Source organism: Mycteria americana, chromosome 12 (genome assembly GCF_035582795.1).
Source record: "Mycteria americana isolate JAX WOST 10 ecotype Jacksonville Zoo and Gardens chromosome 12, USCA_MyAme_1.0, whole genome shotgun sequence".
Taxonomy (NCBI): Eukaryota; Metazoa; Chordata; class Aves; order Ciconiiformes; family Ciconiidae; genus Mycteria; species Mycteria americana.
Genome location: NC_134376.1, coordinates 17,592,937 through 17,609,450, shown reverse-complemented (window position 1 = coordinate 17,609,450; position 16,514 = coordinate 17,592,937). Strand labels below are relative to the sequence as shown.

Here is a 16,514-nt window from a genome sequence, read left to right as displayed (position 1 = left end):
GGGAAGCTGACGCCATGGGCGCGCAGAAAGCAGGGGGAGAAGCCTGTCAGCCAGGCCACAGCAACCCCTCGTAGGGTGCTGGCACAGGCAGGCACGAGGAGGCTGCAGGAGTTTTGGTTTGGGCGGGATGGCAGGAGGAGGCAGAGAACAAGGGCAGGCTGAGGGATGAGCCTGAGGAGGCAGGCGCTTGGGGGGGGGGACACAAGCACCCCACGGCCTCAGCATCGCCCCGAGGCCCTGGCTGCGTGTCACCTGCGGAGCTCGGTGCCGGTGAGCTGGCATGGCCCCTCCAGACTCCACCGGGGCATTGGGTGCTGCTGCGCCTCAGCCCTGGGGGAAGCGAGGGGAGACCTCGGGAGGGGACGCTGTGAGGGGGACGTTGAGAGGGGACGTTTTCGGCAGGAGCGAGACTGCGGGACTGAGGGAGACTGAGGGGAGGATAACGCAGGGGGCGACTGAGGGGACCGAGGAGAGGCTGAGAGGGGACGTTGAAGAGGGGACATCCGCGGCGGGACCGAGAGGGAGATTGTGGGTGGCTGAGGGGAGGCACCGTGTGGAGCGATTGTGAGGGGACCGAGGGGAGGCTGAGAGGGGACGTTGAAGAGGGGACATCCGCGGCGGGACCGAGAGGCAGATTGTGGGTGGCTGAGGGGAAGCACCGTGTGGGGCGACTGCGAAGGGACCGAGGGGGGACTGTGAAGAGGCAGCTGCGGGGGTGCCGAGGGGGGGAACCCTGACGGGGGCAAGTAGGGGAGACTGAGGCGAGCGACTGGGGGCGGCCGAGGGGGACGCTGCGAACGGGCAGCTGCGAGGGCGCCGAAGGGGCTCCTGAGGGGGACGAGCGCAGGGGAACACCGGGGCGGGGGCGGGGGCGGGGGCGCGCGCGCCCCGCCGCCGCCCCGCCGCCGCCGCCCGTCCCCGCAGCCCTCCGCGGAGCAACTGAGGACGATCTCGTCTCTTTCCGGCGCCGCTCGCGCCTTTCCGGCGTCGGCGGGGGCGGGGGGCGTGGCCCGTGCGCGGTGACGCAAGGCGCAGGCCCCGCCCCGGCCCCGCCCCCATGGTCTCTGGAAAAGAGAAGAGAAAAAAAAACTTTTTTTTTTAATTGAGGAATCAACAGCCGCCATCTTGTCGCGGAGCCGGAGCGCGGCGCGAGCGGAGCGGGGCCGGGCCGGGCCGGGCCGGGGCAGCGGGGCCGCCCGCCGGGACACGGGCAGCCGCGCGGAGCGCCGCCGACGGGCAGAGGGGCTCGGGGCAGCGGGGCAGAGCCGGCCGGAGCCAACCGAGCGCCGCCGCCGGGACCGGGAGCCGCGGCCGCCGCCGCGCCGCGCTCATTGTTTTGGGGCGTTTTTTGGGTGTTTTCGGTTTTTTCCGGTTTTTTGTGTTTTTTTAATTTTTTTTTTCCCCCCTCCCTCCTCTTTCCCCCCCCCCCTCCCCTACCTCGGCCGCGGTTCGGCCGCGGGCGGGGGCGGCGGGCGGGGGCCGCCGCGGGGCCGGGGCGAACCCCCCGGCGCGGAGGGGAGGGGACGGGGCGAGGTGGAGGGGAGCGGGCGGGGGGGCGCTATGCTCCCCGAGTGACTGACTGAGCCGCCATCCGGGCACCTCCTCGGCGGCGGCGGCCGGGCGGGGGGAAGAGGCCGGGAGGAGCGAGGCCGGCAGGGAGGGGGCGCTGGGCTCTTCCCCACCCCGCCCCGAACCCTCCTCCCCTGCGGCCTGCTGCGGCGGCGGCGGCCCGGCCCGGGTATGGGGGAACGGGGGCCGCCGCCGGTCGGGCACTGAGCGGCGCTGTTGCTCGACGGTGGGCTCCCCTTTGGAGGAACGGGGAGAGAGAGCTTCGCCCCCCCCCAGACTGCCCCCTCGCCAACGATTACCGGCTCGGCGGCCTCTCCTCGGACGGCCCAGCCGGCTACCATGGCGGAGAACTTACTCGACGGGCCGCCCAACCCCAAGCGAGCCAAGCTCAACTCGCCGGGCTTCTCCGCCAGCGATGGCACAGGTAAGGCCTGCGGGGCGGTGCGGGGGCGGGCGGGCCTCACCGGCGGTTCCCCCCCCACCCCCCCCCCCTCCCGCCGCCTCCGGCGGGCGGTCGGGCCCGGCAACCGCCGGGCCCGGCAACCGCCGGAGGGGGGGGGGGGGAACCGCCCGCCCTGCCTCGGTTCCCGGCGGGGGTGGGAACCGGCCTGGCGAGGTGCCGGGAAAGGGGGGAAGGATCCCTCCCGGAGCGGTTGGGCCTCCTCCAGTCGAAGTTACCGGGCGGGACCCGTACGCCGAGTACCGTCCCGGCTATAAATAGCGGTCGGGAGAGACGGGTAAGGCCTTTGAGTTGAATTTCCCTTTCCCTTTCCCTTTCCTCCATCATCGACCACCGCTTCGTTTTAATGGTGAAGGGGTGGAGGGATCCGCCTCGGCTTGGATGCTGGGGGTGCCCAGGTGAGCGGGGTGCGGCAGGGAAGGAGGAGAACCCCGCCGGCAGAAACACCGACCGCCCTGCTTCTGGAGCGGGGGGCCGGGGTTCCTATCCCCTGAAAACCCATGTATCGCCCACAACTGAAAGCCCTATGCAGGCAGCCTGCGTGTGACACGCTACGGAATAAAAACTCCCTAATAGCATATTAATATTTTGCTGCTTTTATCCCCCCGCTTGTGACCCTGGTTTAAGGCACTTGGCTTGGCCTGTTCCGAGCATTTTTCCTTAAAAACCAAACAATTTGCAGATAATACTTTAAGTTGTGGGGTTGCTTACATGATGAAATGCCGAGCAGGCTGGCAGTCGCTGCGACTTGTCTGTATGTCGCGTAGTGTCTTCGATGTGCTTTTTTTTTTTTCAATTGTAATGGGTTTGTAGGTAATAAAACGCATCGAAATTTTTCATTTCCAGCAAGCGCGTGCCCGTTGTAAACACGCACGTGTGTGCGTAAGAGCATGTGTGCGTGTACGGATGTCTTTCAGTGTTCCAACTGTTCTAATCACTGAAACAGTGGGTTTTATAGGGACAAGAAGCGTGTTGGACTTGCATTTCTGTTTTCAGAGATTAATGAATCTTGTCAAAGGGACAGTGATAAGTTAATCATGCTATGCATGCTGTGTTTTTATAGGCTGAAAAAATTATTACTATAATTGAGCCGATAAATTCTGTGGGGGTTTTCGGTTTGCTTAAATCTGTATTTGGCAATAGCTTATAGATACTTCAGTCCTTTTGGTTTTTTTCTTTTTAATGGAATCTTGTCAGCCTATAAATAAATGAAACATGCCAAAAAACCTGTATTGAGAGTAAGAATTGGCAGAGAATATCTAGGTGAGGTCTTGAGATGGAACTACTTTAGTCCCTTTCGTGGAAGCGACGGAATATCATACGGAAGGCTGATAATGCAAGTTGCTACGAAATGCACCACAGTAACTCAGGGAAAGCACAGTTTTTCTTTAATTCTTCGGCTAGACATTTTAGACTGTACTGGTAGCCAGTGAAAGATGTTTGAAGCGGTGTCTTCTCTTTTTTTTTTTTTTTCCCTTTTCTTTTTTGAAGTTCACTTGGTCTGTTCTGGAATGCTTCAGTCATAATTACGTCCTGTTCAGCAAGTTCTAATGCGTCTCGGTGAGCTCTCTGCAGTGCTAGATATGTAAACTCCAGCATCTGCATAAAGTTTTGCACGGCTGAGGGGGCCTTCGGTCACCAGGGACGGCAAACCCCAGGTTGTATTTTGAACAAGTAGGAGTGTGTCCGTAGCGTTCTGTCGTCATCCCGGTGTTCTTCAGGCAAAAATACCTCTCTGCTTGAGAGTGCAGGTAATATTTGTGCACTTAGAAGTGCTTTTTCAAAAAAAAAACCTCTTTAGGTTTGTTGCCAGCAGCTAATGCTGCTTGTTGAAAGATTGCTGAACGTTTCTATGCATTGTAGCAGGCAATATAAATAGTCTGAGTAGCGATTGCTATCACATACCTGCTCCTGAACCTAAAACAGGCTGCTCTCTTGCACTAAGGCTTAAATGAAAAAGTTATGTTGCAACCTGGAAAGTTGCCTTTGTGACCAGAGGTGCTTGGGTAGATGGGTTTGAGGCTTGTGCCCTGAACGAGCAGTAAGTTGTGTATTGGATAATTGAATTGTAATTGCAGTCTTAAACCCACACTGTTTGATGCTGCAGCTTGCGTGAGTGGGACGTGCTTTAAAAGACGTTGCGTTAGGCCCGGTTGTGCAGTTCTGTTGCTGAACAGTCAGGCTCCGAGCCTGCAAATGCTTGTAACTGAGCGTAGCGGTGCGATGGCGAAGGGTCTGATGGCAGACCTGAATGTTCGGCAGAAAGCAACTGCTCATCCTTGTTTATGTTTCACTTTATGCTTTGATGCGGTGATGTTAAGCAACTCCTTTTGTCAGGGTAAATTTTAGCTGCCTTTAATCTTTCTGATAAAAATAGCTTCTCAGCTTACCGGAGCAAAGTTTGTGCAATTGAAATTGGTCTCCTTACGTTCTGAAAATACGACCTTTCCCGCTAAACTTAAGCGGCTAAATCAAATGGGTGGTCTCAGAGAAGGGAGTAGAGAGGAAGGGATAACAGAAATGTATACTGTGACTATCGTTAAGTTTCATGATAGCCCCATTTTGCAGTTGCGCCGTCGCTCTGTGTGTCAATAAGGAAGGTTAAGACTTGTGGCTGTTAACTTAGCTTGCCATTGCTGTACAGTATTGAACAAGCTGACTCCTGTGGTAAAATATCCATGGGAAAGATTTTTCCTTGTCTAGCCAGGTAGGAGTAGTGCTTTTGTCTAATTACCACTTTATGAAGTACACGGTATTTTTCATACCTAAGCATTTGTCTCTTCTATAACTGTTACAAGGCATTCTCATCTGGCGTGCTGCAGAATAAATGAGGGACTCTTACGAAAAGTAGAATTACAGTAACTTTGGTTATGGCAGCGTATTATTTTAACATTGAGTGTTGTGATTTTTTACATTGCTGGCATTGGTCCTTCGGCAGAATATACGGTGAACTGGCAGCGTTCTTGAGCTGGTCTTGGTCTGAACTCTGCACGCAGATTGTGAAAAACGTGCTTGAATGGAGCAGCAGCAAAGCTGGCGTTCTTCAGGTGTCCCTTCACCGTGGTTCTGCAGGTAGCTTGGTGGTGGTCTCTGCTGCATTGCAAGCAATGCCTCTATCTGTGTTTGCTACGTACCCTGCAGCCTTCTGCTGTTGTAGAGCTATGCTAGTTCCAGAACCCACAAATCATAATTTGGGCCAAAGCAGAGGGTGTCCTTAATGGCACTATGAGTTAATGAATTCCTAAAGTAGGTGAAGTTGGAAAGAGGGTGAAATGAGTGGCTTCAAAAGTCCATCAGAGCTGGATTTTCAACTCATACTTTCTTGTGTGTGTGGTTGTTTTTTTTTTTTTCCCTCCCCAACTTCACATCATAAACAGATTAAGCAGTATGGCTACTGCTGCAAAAGCTGCAGGCTGAGATCTCCAGTAATTCATGTTCTCTTTATGGCCCAGTGTGTTAGCATCGCAGTGCCCGTATTTTAAAACTGGGGAAGACCGGCCATGTCGCACGTGCCTTTGTACGTGCCGAGATAAGTAGATCTCTGGCTAACTCCCAGCGAGCTACAGAACTTTGCAGAAGGGAGTTTGTGTCGATATGCAGCCTGATTTGATCTTACTCTCCTGCCAAAAACCACCTAGGTGTATTTTTGTGGATTTAGTTTTAAGAGGTGGACTACCTTTAAAACAAAGTAGCTTAAGGAGAGACAGCGAGGCTTTCTAAGCTTATGTTCACATACTTAGCTGAGACTTCAAATGGACTGATGTCTCGGTGATCTAAAACCAGATTTTGTTTGTGCGCACGAAAGCATTAGTATGTATGTTTTAGAAGGGTTCGTTCCTGCATAGCTGAAAAGATTCATGGAAGCCTGTTTAATCAGTCTGCTCTTGTTTTATACGATATGTGCAAAACTTGAGTGTCATTTGTGCGCTGCGACAGTAAGAATCGCTTTTATACACATGCTTTCTCCGTATCTCCCTGGAATAAGAAAAAAGGATAGTTCCATTAAGTGAACAGACTTGGATTTATAAGCAGAAAATCAGGGGAAGAAATGCTTCTTCTGAAAAGATGTAGGTGAAGAAGTGTGTGTAGTTGTAATTATTTCACAGGAACATCCTTTGTTTTGTCGTATTTGCACTGTAACTAGCTGGGATGGGAAAAACAATGCAGTGTGATATTTCATGGCTATATTGTTTCTTAAGACTTACCATATACATGTAATGAGGAGGGTGGTGGATGGGAGATGATGATGCCAAGCAAAAATGTTTACTTTGATCTGTATTAAGTTTGATACAAGCCGAATTGGTTTTTTGCACCGTAAGTGACTGACCTGCATAACTTTATGCCTGCAGTTGTAATCTGGGACAAGAGATTCGTAAGATTAGTAATTGGCTCCTTTACTGAGAGTCTAGCGCAGCTCATTCTTATCAATTCATGAAGCGTTGCTGATAGCAGGTTATTGTATACTTTCTCATTGTTTGGGGGTTTTTATAGATTTTTTTTTTTCCAAGGAGTTTGACACTAACATCTGTGTGAGATGAAAAGTTGAGCAGATGATCTGCCGGCCTGATTTTATGTGACAGTCCGCAGTCCTACAGTCGGGCCCCTTCCTTTTTTAAAATTCATACTTTGAGTGATAATTGCATATGTACTTAGGAGTTCGTCAAATTGATTCCTCCCCACTCCCCCATGACTTAAAGTTAACACGGTAAATACCGTGGCATAGAGCTCCTGGAGAAGCCCTGCCAACAGCAGGCAGGAATAAAGGCTGTGCTCGGGGGGTCAGTCTTTGTTGTACCCCAGAGATCTGTTGATAGCTTGTGAAATGATTCCCAGTTTTCTGTTGCAGATTATTCACTTTCTATTCTGGCTGAATGTTCCTTGGAGTCATAGTCCAGTGCCATTAATTATTTCTACAGCAACATGCTGTGTTTCATTATTATATCTGCAACTTCACATTTTAAAAATCCACCTATTCTTGGTGTTTATTTTTATTAGAGATTTTGCTTTCTGTTGTTAACCTGCTAATAGAGAAGAACATGAACAATAATCTCACTCTGTCAGCAAAATACTGCAGGTTAATGTGAAATTGGGCTGGAGGGGGTAGTTGACAAACAGGATTTGAAAAATTCTGGGGTTTGTTCTTATACAATGAAAAAGCATGTGGGATAGCTTAGAAATCTGACACTTCCCTCCTAATTTGGTTTACACTTTCAAGAATTTTTGCTTTGTAAATCTTCCTTTTAACATATGTTATGCTTTCCATCTGTGTTCTCAGATGTCTAAAATACAGAGAGAACCTAAGTCTCTTATTTGGAAAACTGTCTTTAATAGAGATGTCTCAACAAATACTATGAAGTATTGTGCAGAACCATAGCGTGAATCAAAAGAAAACTGAAACTTCTATTATCACTAGTAATTTGCAATCATAACTCAGAATCTAAGTCTCTTAACATATACTCTTCAAAAGCTTCACTTCGTCTTGCCTTTCCTCTTTTCTTATTCACCACCATTGAGAAATAAGGATCTTAATTGGAACATTGAATAAATACAGTATCTTTGATTTGCAATAACTTCATGTGTGTGTGTGTGTATTTTTATTTATACATATGTAAGTCTAAAATAATCTCCAACTTCTCTGAGGGTGCTGTGGGAACTTCCTCAGGAAGACAGCATTGTCAAAATGAGTTGCTCTTTCTAGGTGATGTGCCTCCCAGTCTCACAGGTAGACATTATTTCATTGCTGCTGTTGGACATCTCTGAGGCAGACATGGGAGCTAGCTACTTTCTGTTGCACAGCGGGAAGGAAAATGGAATATTAGATTCTGACCCCGTCTGTGTGTGTCACACCTGAAGAGCGTGAGCTTCTCTCTTGCTCTGCCCAACTTTACTGCTGCCAGTACTTTGAGAGCTGTTTTAGTGGGTGTTGTTGATGACATAGCTTCTGTGTCATCTCCTGTGTAGTTTCATCTAATGGAGCAAACAAACGTGGAAATAACCGAGAGACTTGAATTCAGTAAGTACTGAATGTAAATCTGTTTTGTAGTAGCTGTGAAGTTTCTTCCTAAGGTTCATAAACTCCTTTAAGGAAAGTATTAACGAGAGTGATTCAGAACAGCCTCATCTCACTGAAATTAATGCTTTGAAGTAAAATAGATTTGTGAGGGCATTGGTTTTTCTGTATTCAGTCAGTTACGGTTAGAAGCTTTTTTTAGAGTGAAATATATAAAAATCATTAGTTTTAAGCACGTCTGCTGTTGCTTCCTTATGTGCGTTTGGTTTATTTTGTGTTGTATGTTCTTGCACAGCTGAATTTGAGTTGCCAAGCAAACGACCCTTCACTTATAATTTGGTATCGGAAATAGAGAGGAAAAAGTGGCATTAAAACAAAGAACGGAAACATGCTTTTTGTGGCTATTATACATCATAAAGGAGACACAAAACTTGCCTGTTTCCTAGTAATCTTGTGTAACACTTCTCTGTTTGTTTCATAATATTACTTCAAGTACATATAATCATTGCTATTTTAGTCTTTGCAGAAGAGGCCTGCTCCGTGCTTCTGTTACAGAAGGTGCATAAAGGTGGGAACTTTCAGAGAAGGACTTGTGTAGCTGAAGGGAGTGTTTGAAGCAGCCTGAGCTAGAAGGCAATACTGAACACGGAGTTCTCACCACCGATGCTGTCAGTTATTGCGGGGAGGATGGAGGACTGAACAATTTAAAAATCTGAAACACCTTGTGTTGACCTATGTATTTAATAAGAAGTCTGTGGCCAGAGAACATCACAGTTAAAGTTTGTTTGTCAAGATAATTTGTGTCTTTGTATGTTATCTGCTGATTTTTTTCCAGATGTGCAGTGGGGGTGACACAGCCTTAATGTGAAGCAGTGGATCTGTCAGTTGTGTGAGCTAACTGAAGGCATTTGCATGCGAAGAGTCTGTTTTGGTACAGACTGCATTTCATGCTGCCTTAAGCAAGTACCCGCTATTAATTACTGGATTCTCTGGTGATTCCTTTTTAAAGGGTCATCCCGAACTTAAATGTTTTGTCAGCTGTTACAACAGGGCAACAGAAAAGATATGTGAATTTGTGATAGGATGAGAAGGAGATCTTGCTTCCATTAACGTGCTCCAAGAACCCTAAAATATTTAGTCTTCACCAGGATGATCTTGTGAATGAGAAGCTGATGTTACCGGTGTGGTGGTCTCGCAGTCCATAGGCAGATTGCTTGCCGCCTCTTCCTTCTGTCCAGATTTCTGCTCTTACGGCAAAGAAAGTTACTGAAGCCTTTTGGTCAGTAAATGTGTGCAGCCTGATTGCCACATGCAGTGTGACAGTAGTCATGTCCATGTTGTTGATGCAACTGGGTAGGATTTAAAGTTACTTGCAAGAGCAGACACAGCAATAGTGTTAAAATAGCGAAGACACCTTGGGAAACAATTAAGAGGAAGAATGATTATGGAGAGGCTCTGTAGGACCAGAGGAAAGCGAAGTCAATCCATCATTTGCCATCTGATGCTTCCAAAAGCAGACCAGAGTGAGCACTCTTGTTGGGCTGTTTCTGCCACGCTTTTGGGGGGTTACTTTGGTTTTATTCTCCTCTGGCATCTGGGAAGAGATAACAGACCGGCTGCTTCTCTGAATGCATTTTTCGTTTCTGTATAGTAACTTTGGTACCAGGTGCATTTAATGTGCCCTTATATACTACTTTACTTGAATGTTCCACTATTAAAAACAATCTGTGATTATTTTTTTTTTAATGGAAGGGTAGTAGAAGTAGATCTGAAAACAGGGATTATTCCTGTAAGAAGCTGGTATCTTAGGTTTTTTTGGACCTTCAACACAGATCGTATTTTCATTACGAGCACAGCAAAAGAGAGATGGCGGAGACAATTTGGATAAGTACCATAGAGAGAAACTTGAGGTTAAGACATCGTGATGCACAATGTGCAAGTGGAAAGAGAGGCTAGGAAGTAAACTTGGTGTAATCAAGGAAGGATCTCAGTTTATACCATTCTCTTTTCAGGGAGATGAGAAAGAAGCTGGGGGCAGAACAGTTGGTCTTTCCTATATCAGGTGGTTGTTGTTATCACACACATTAGTTGTGGTATAGGGGATATAGATACGTGCATTTTCCCCATCCTGACTTGTATGTCTGGTGTTCGGGCTGGTGTCAGGAGCATTTTTAAAACTGAATCAATAATACTGGTAGTATTGCAATAGAGGTTAGAAGAGAACTGATTCTTTTTCATTAGCTTCTTGATTTGTTTGCTCTGTGTAATGAGCTTCAGTTTTGAAAAGTCACTTAGTTGCTGAAGTCTTACAAAAATGGATTGGGGGAGATTTTAGGAGCTTGAAGCTACTTTAAGATTAACTAGATTCTAAGCTGATAGTGTCCCTTTTGGTTATTGGGATGCACAAAATGGACCTAATTTAATTGATTTTAGGAACTGTGTTGCTGTTTAGTTCCATGTCTGTACCCTGAATGGTATTCATCTTATGGAGAATCATGCTTTGCCAGAAGACAAGTTGGAAAGGAAGTGTGGTAGAACGAATGCCGCCTCCTCAATCTCCCTATCCCTAAAATCCCAGCCACAGGAAAGCAAGAGAAGGCGCATGTTACACCCATTTTCAAGAAAGGCTAAAAGGACAATACAGGCAATTACAGACAGGTCAGTGTCCCTTCCATCACTGGGAAGATCATGGAGGAGCTGGAGTGAATTTAGTGGAGGGCTACCAAGGAGATCAGGGGGCTGGAGCACTTGCCCTTTGAGAAGAGGCTGAGGGACTGGGCTACAGACCTCCTGATGTCCCTTCCAACCTGAGTGACTGTGAGTCTGTAAGTAAGAGAGCACTGTGATAATTATTCTAATGAGCTTCCTAGAGGCAAATACCTAGAATGCCTAAAGGTGAGGCTTGTTTCTGTGTATCAGTATATTTGAATTTTGACCAGTCGGCTGACTTAGGAATGGGCAAACCAGACTGTGTTTCTTTCTCATCCCAAATGCAAGTAGCTCAAAAGATCAGGCAGAAAGAAATTTAGTTAAATATCCAAATATCTTATTATGTAAGCCATAACTTGTTGGGACGCATCATTGTCGGGTCTCACTTGTTGGATCTCTCATTTCCCCCTCACCCTCCTCCACTCAGCCTTTAGGGTCTCCTTGGCCCAGCCAGGTGCCTCATTGCTGTCTTTCTCCACCTGGTTGGTAAATGTTATGTTCTGAAAAAGTGATGCTCTTCTTCTGAAAGTCAAGGTCAGATGCGTGTCAGTTTGCAGTCTTTCTGTGTGTCTTGTTAGGTTAAGATGCTAATGTAAAGTTTCCTTATTGGAATTTTTTTTATGAATGTGTTGTTTAATTGCTCTAAAACATTAAATGTACTAATTGTCTTTTATGAAACAATAAATTATAGAATCCTCAAACCTCGAAAGGAGGTTGCAATGGATGTGGTAATTGCGGACTGCACCAAACAGTATAGCTGTTGAGTTACCTGACATTGAATTTTAAGGAATGGCTGGAGCTCTGAACTGTTGCGGCTTTGTCTGCTGGGGTCTGGCATGATTGAAAGAAGCCTTACAAAACGAAATTGGGCTCACTGAAATGTAACAGCTATGTTGGCATGAAAGAAAGGCACGGTGAAAATACTGCTTGTGTAGTGGGACTGCAGTGTGACTTAAGTGTCTGCTCTGTGGATGAGCAGTCAAAGTTTGGGAGAGGAAGACTCCCAGTCATGTTTCAAGTGGAGATTATGCTGTAAAAAAATGAAACTGAATTTGATAGTTCTTCACCTGTGTGCTGTGTGATATGTTTGAGATAATAAATCGTGTAAAGAAATTCCTTAGAGTGTTTGTTACCTCTCCAGGCTGAGCTAAAGGGGAAAAAATGATGATGTTGAAACAAGTTAATTGATGGAATATGTATATTAAGAAAGAATCTCCTGATAACAGTTGCAAGTAGTCATACAGATGAAAATGTTCTTCCTGAGAACGCAGCAGTTTTTTCTTCTGAGAAGGCTTGGAAGGAAACAGAACATCTTTTTTTATTCTGGTTGCTGAAAGTGTCATCCAGGAAGGCAGAAAACTGTGACATTTAAGCTCATAAAACTGAAATTAGGAGTGTGTCTCAAGTGTGGTTATCTTCTACGTGTGAAAATAGCTGCTCAAAGAAGGCAAAATTCTCCCATTGGAAAAGGAGCCTTTTGGAAAGAGTGGGGGTGTTGTAGTTGCCTAGTGCTTCTCCAAACCTTCTGAAAGACGTTATCTCTGTTTTTGGCTCTCTTCTGTTAAGAGGCCATTTGGTTTTATGTAACACAGATAATGAAAGGTGTGAGGTTTAGGATCAGAAGTGTTGTGTGAGAGACGAGATGCTACAAGGTGGCTCTCTGCAGCCTTAGTCACCTCTATTGCTTCCTGAGCACTGAAATCAGGCGTATGTGCCTTATTAGTTAAGGGAATCTATCCTCTTTTAAAATAAAGACCCCTTTTTCTGTTCTTTTGCATAGAATCATAGAATCGTATAGGTTGGACACATTGAGTCCAACCGTAAACCTAACGCTACCAAGTCCACCACTACACCCTGTCCCTAAGTGCCTCATCCAAACGTCTTTTAAATAGGGATCGTCTTTTAAATCATCTCCAGGGATGGTGACACCACCACTTCCCTGGGCAGCCTCTTCCAATGCTGGACAACCTTTTCAGTGAAGTAAAATTTCCCAATATCCAGTTTAAACCTCCCCGGCGCAACTTGAGGCCATTTCCTCTTGCCCTGTCACTTGTTACTTGGGAGAAGAGGCCAACCCCACCTCTCTACAACCTCCTTTCAGGTAGTTGTGGAGAGCGATAGGGTCTCCCCTCAGCCTCCTTTTCTCCAGGCTAAACAACCCCAGGTCCCTCAGCCGCTCCCCATCAGCCTTGTGCTCCAGACCCTTCCCCAGCTCCGTTGCCCTTCTCTGGACACGCTCCAGCCCCTCAATGTCTCTCTTGTAGGGAGGGGCCCAACACTGAACACAGCATTCGAGGTGTGGCCTCACCAGGGCCGAGTACAGGGGCACGATCACTTCCCTAGTCCTGCTGGCCACGCTATTTTTGACACAAGCCAGGATGCCATTGGCTTTCTTGGCCACCTGGGCACACTGCTGGCTCATATTCAGGCAGCTGTCAACCAACACCCCCAGGTCCTTCTCTGCTGGGCAGCTTTCCAGCCACTCTTCCCCAAGCCTGTAGCATTGCATGGGGTTGCTGTGGCCCAAGTGCAGGACCTTGCACTTAGCCTTGTTGAACCTCATAAAATTGGCCTTGGCCCATCCATCCAGCCTGTCCAGGTCCCTCTGCAGAGCCTTCCTACCCTCAAGCAGATCAATGCTCCCGCCCATCTTGGTCTTGTCTGCAAACTTACTGAGGGTGCACTCGATCCCCTCATCCAGTTTGTTGATAAAGATGTTAAACAGAACTGGCCCCAATACTGATCCCTGGAGAACACCACTTGTGACCGGCCACCAACTGGATTTAACTCCATTCACCACAACTCTTTGGGCCTGGCCATCCAGCCAGTTTTTTACCCAGCAAAGAGTACGCCTGTCGAAGGTAGGCAGGCATGCTAGGTAAGCAGCAGGTTTGAGAGATGGAGCAGCTACAAAGCTTGGTAATAGGAGTGGGTCTCCTCAGTGCAGGTATTTTTTGAGCATCGCTTCAGGTAACTGTATGTAAAGGCAAAGGCATCTCTCTCTTTTTTTTGACTTTTGGTAGCTGCTGTTGACTTTGAGGAATAGTTGAAGCATTAAGAATGGGATCAGTTATGTTCCTGTGAGGATGAGGGGACTGAGGTTACTTCTCATTTTGCTACCAGTAGAAATGGGCTGCATTCTTATTATGGCAGACTTGTATATGTGTATGAATATATTTATTATTTTTATGACTGCCAAGACAATCTCTTAACTTTATGAATTTGTTGCAGATGTGCTCAAGTAGACTTTTGTTTTCTGTTGTATTTTATAACTGTTGTAAAGTGTACCTTGTGTTGATGTTTTTAACATACACAACTCTGATTAAAATATAAAAGTAGGAAGATTAATCATTGCCTGAACATTTGAATACTCAGTGAATTTTTACACAGCCACTGTGCTAAGCTGTTTACCTGCTTTTTATTTTCCTGCTGGCAGAGCTGTAAACTTTCCATGCCTAACCTTAACGTATAGCCTTCTCATAGGAGCTTAAGAGTGGTAGATTATTTTAGGTTTTAAGAGGCAGTATTCCCAAATGCTTTCTTCACTCTTTTTGTAAACTGCAAAAACATTTCCAGTCCTTGGCTCTGGCAAGACTGTTAAGAGTCCAGCCAGCCAAACAAAAAAAAAAACCTGAGCACTTATACTCCAACATCCCATTTTGAAATACAACTGGAAAAAACTACTCTCTTTTTTTTAAGTCACAGCAACATCTTCCCCCTCCACATTTTGTCAATTCTCCTCTGCCCCTGGCCCCCACGTGTGCACGCGCACACCCACAAATATATATCTTTTGTTCATGAAATATTAACAGTTTGAGTGCAGAAGCTTGGAAAAACACTGTTGATGGGATTTACAAAAGTTGTCTGAACAAGTGCTGTAAACCTTGAACTTCCCAGCGAGCCGGGGTGACGGGAGCAGTTTAACAAAGGCAAAGCTTCAGCCATGGACCCTGTGTCACCACCCTCCGTGACGCGCAGGCAGACGGCTTTGGTTGTGCTCCAGGCTGCCGCCGCTGCCGTCCGCGGCAGAGCCTGCCGGCGCGGGGAGAGAGGCTGTGCTGCGGGGACCCGGGCACCGGGGACTCGCTTCTGGCCCAACGGGGCTTGGCGCCGGAAACAGGCGATGGGGTTTTCATCAGAGGGGGGTTAGATATGGATGGAAAGTTAAAAATAGTGACATCTTGGAAGAAGGAAGATAGAACCAAAATACATAGGAGGAGACACAAATTGCAGCATAGTAAGTGTCGAGTGGTTGTGTGGGAAAGAGGAGGAGAGATGAAGCCATTGCCGAAAGGAACGTAGTTGAAGGTACACCAGGAATTTCTGTAAAACACAAGCTGAAAAGGTGAACTAAACAACTGAAGGGAAAGGCAGCAAGTAAGAGAGAAATGAAAAATACTTTAGTGAACCTAGCTAACAAAAATGTTAGTTTGATACTTCCCTGCTCGAAAGGGAATAGGAGGTCTGTTCCTGAGCTGTGGTGTGTTTTGTCCTGGCCAACGTCATGCAAGCCTGGAAGAATTCTTCAGAGCTTATTGACTTCAGTAGGTAATGATGGCAAAACATGGGCCCCGAAAGGGCATGCTGCTGTGAGTGCCTCAAAACAGGCAGAATTTAACATTTCTGTGCATGTTCGCTGGGACTGTTTTATATAATTCACTGGTCATTGCAACACATGTAAAAATTTTTATTCATTTTTCTTCTGTAGGTTGAATTGAAAATTCAAATGCTGATGAAATGCATTGTATTTAAATGTACTGAAATGTGTTGGTAATAGCTTTGTGATACAGGTTAAGCATTGTTTGGTTTTTGTTGTTTCTTTTCAATGCAGTCAGTGTGGTCCAGGCTGTCACTTGCTAGGTGATGCTATGCCACTTTTGCAACCTGAGTCTTGCACTAATTTTTTGTGGTTGAAGAGTGAATTAAACTTTGAAACAATGAAGCTTTTGGGATGCCCTTCTTTAGAAAAGAACTTTTGTTTGCTCTAACCTGGAAAAAAATTTGGTTTGTCTATTGCTCGCTGTGAGAGACTACGGTTTTTCAGGGCTGGCTTTGAGGGGGGCAAAATAAAGTTTTCACACATTTCTGCTGGTTTATATCAACAGAAATGGTTGGTAAAACCATTGGTAAAACCAAAAACATGGTCAGTAAAAAATGGTTGGTTTATATCATGTCCGTGGACTGGAAAACTTCTCTGAGATGTGTTGCATGTTTGAACAGCTGCTCTGATGAATTGAGGCTAGTCTGCTTACATGTTTATTAATATTGCTGTGTGCACTTGTCCTTATGTCTTCAAATATAGCTCTTATTTTCACCTGGAAGTACCTATATACAGTCAAGTAACTTTCTGTTTTTAGTTACATACCAAAATAACGTTGTTACACAGACATCGCTTATGATGTGCAATAAAACATTTTAGTGAACCTGAGCTGCTCCTTTTTATAAAACAAAACAGAAAACCCCACCGCTTTTTATCGGTTTGGAAGTTATAGCCAGGCAGAGAGGTTCCTTCAAGTGGCTTAATGAAGATTTGATTGATTTATTTTGCTTATCTGGAGAGCGTGTGGATTACCTCTGTCAATATTGGCATGATAAATGAGGGCTGGGCGCTTAGCAATTTGAATTACTTGAGCTGTTCAGGGATCGAGAAGTGACTTGATTCAAAAGGCGTTACGAGGAGAAAATGCTGAGTGCCTTTTGGGATCTTCTGAGGTAGTGGATCATGATACAAATCAATGACTAGAAACTGATACTGAACACATTTGT

The 16,514-nt window shown here is 46.5% G+C and overlaps 1 protein-coding gene across 5 annotated transcripts in view; it reads left to right on the top strand.

Moving 5' to 3' along the window:
* The first annotated feature begins 1,091 nt into the window (after positions 1–1,091).
* The window catches only part of CREBBP (CREB binding lysine acetyltransferase), a 97,651-nt gene continuing 82,228 nt past the window's right edge, over positions 1,092–16,514 (top strand). For 3 of the 5 annotated variants that reach the window (XM_075515433.1, XM_075515434.1, XM_075515430.1), the window contains exon 1: positions 1,093–1,993. In XM_075515433.1, coding sequence (XP_075371548.1) covers positions 1,909–1,993 — 85 coding nt within the window. In that variant the 5' untranslated portion in view covers positions 1,093–1,908. Of the gene's footprint in view, positions 1,994–16,514 lie in introns of all 5 variants that reach the window. The other 2 variants (XM_075515432.1, XM_075515431.1) reach the window with 1 other exon arrangement.